The sequence below is a fragment of the Amphimedon queenslandica genome, unplaced genomic scaffold, assembly GCF_000090795.2.
Source record: "Amphimedon queenslandica unplaced genomic scaffold, v1.1 AMPQUscaffold_7040_Cont21005, whole genome shotgun sequence".
Classification (NCBI taxonomy): domain Eukaryota; kingdom Metazoa; phylum Porifera; class Demospongiae; order Haplosclerida; family Niphatidae; genus Amphimedon; species Amphimedon queenslandica.
The window spans coordinates 1-1,999 of NW_003552672.1; the positions used below are offsets into that span (position 1 = coordinate 1).

The window sequence follows — 1,999 nt, forward strand, 5'->3', positions numbered from 1 at the left end:
AGTACATGCACATGCACATATAAATTACATTAACAATGGCGTGTAGTACTAATCATATTTATACATCATGCATCTCTGATATTAAATATTGTATAACCTTAACAGCAGAGCCGATGTCTGCAGAAACAATGAACTTGTTGTCTGAAGAAATATCACAAGATTGAACACCGTCTTGATGAGCAGTAAATGTACAGAGGAGCTTCTTTGGAAATTCCCAAACCTACAAAGCACATATTAAAAGGGTGTGGTTACAATGACTAAGCTCCTCCTACCTTGCAAGTTTTATCATCAGATGCAGTGACTAGTAGGTCTCCAGTTTCATTGATGACACAATGAGTTATGCTGTTAGTGTGACCACCAAATGACTCCAATACCTCACCAGTGGAAGCCTTCCATATCTAACAGCAAAGCAACAAAAATACAATTATACATAATATATTGTAATGATTGTATAGAAAAAACATTAATAATAATCATTAATAACATTAAGTAATAGGTGATTCACTTTTGCTTGATTGGATGAGCATGATAATACACTGGATCCACCATCAAAGAACTGACAGTATCTCATGTCTTCGTTCCTGTGTGGCTGCAACTGGAGGAATGCAGTGGGGAGGTTAATAGAGCTACGATTACTAAAGAGGAAAACCAGAAAATAGAAAATTAAAAACTACTCGACAGATACTATAAGTAGAACTTTCAAATAATGAAACTTTTGAGACTAAAATTTTTTCACTATGCACAAAAGATGCCTTTAAAAGATAAGTTTTAAATTTAGTAGTTTTATTTTTATTATTTAAAGGTGCTTGTTAAAGAGAAGTATCTCATTATTGGAAGTTTTGCTGTATCATTCCATTCATTCTGCTTGACTCACCACCAGTCCAGCCAGGGTGTATCAGTATCTCCACTAGCTACTCCTCTAGCAATCTCATAGAGCTTGTCTTGATGGAGTAGCAAGAGCTAACTGAATGACATCCTCTGTAGTGATAAGAGGAGAACCAAGTACATCAAGATGGCGACTCAGAAACAGCTGCAATTCGTTAGCAGTATCACGATACTAAGAGATGGAGGGAAGTTAAAATGTAGAATTAAAATTAGTAATAATAATAATTAAGAGCTCCTACTTGTTGAGGTACGTTCAAACGATATTTCTTATAATGCCCTAGGAGTGAGTTGGGGTCCCAGTGAACGCAGCTGGCAGCCAGCCACAGTATATCTGAGAGGAGTTGGCCCAGTTCATCAAACATCAGAGCAGAGTGAAGGTGAGGGATCAATTTCTGATGTATGTAGCCATCCGGGTTCAACTTAGAGAAAACACCATCACAATTATCACTGTAACTATGATTGTAAAACGAGAAAAAAATCATTAATTTTTAGAAATTGTATTAAAAATATACAATGTACATGTAGTTGTGCATTAACTTTGTACTAAATCATACATGCACAGTATATATTATGCATTACCTTTGTACTAGTTCTTGGTGGTATGTAACTTGTTTTTCATTAGGTACAGTGTCTTGAAGATACTCTATGATGAGGTCATGGACTGTGAATGAGAGGAAGCCTTGAGCCGATTTAGTGCTCACTGCTTTCTGTGCCAATGACCAACCAACAATAGCTAGAAAGAAAGAAAAAACATCAAAAAACATCAATATGTACATGTAATTTAAAATTTAATAAAATTGGGGGTGATTTTGAAGCCAATTTTTGGAAAAAAACATGGGCTATAGCCTTTGCTTTTTTTCTAAAAATTGGCTCATTTTACAAAATGCTCATAACTCGAAATTTTTTGGCAAAAACAGCTCAAACCTTCGACATAGCATAATACTGTAAATGCATATCACAAATTTCATAAAGAATTAGTCAATTTAACTCTCTTCTCCTCTTTTCCACTCCACCTACTCATCATAATCTCCTCAGCATCATCAGGCTCCTCATTCCACAGTATAGCCAGTACTTCAGTAGTGATAGTAATGTCTGGATCAAACACTACCAGCAT

General features: G+C 35.5%; 1 protein-coding gene across 1 annotated transcript; it reads right to left on the bottom strand.

The window, feature by feature from the left end:
* Positions 1-101: 101 nt before the first annotated feature.
* LOC105315904 (uncharacterized) lies at positions 102-1,993 on the bottom strand. Its single transcript, XM_020007472.1, has 7 exons — positions 1,903-1,993; positions 1,465-1,618; positions 1,125-1,338; positions 875-1,057; positions 506-635; positions 273-398; positions 102-220 (listed from the first exon to the last, which is right to left on the bottom strand). Exons 1-4 carry the CDS (start codon positions 1,907-1,909, stop codon positions 929-931), a joined length of 504 nt encoding a protein of 167 aa, XP_019863031.1. The 5' UTR covers positions 1,910-1,993; the 3' UTR covers positions 102-220; positions 273-398; positions 506-635; positions 875-928.
* Positions 1,994-1,999: the final 6 nt, after the last annotated feature.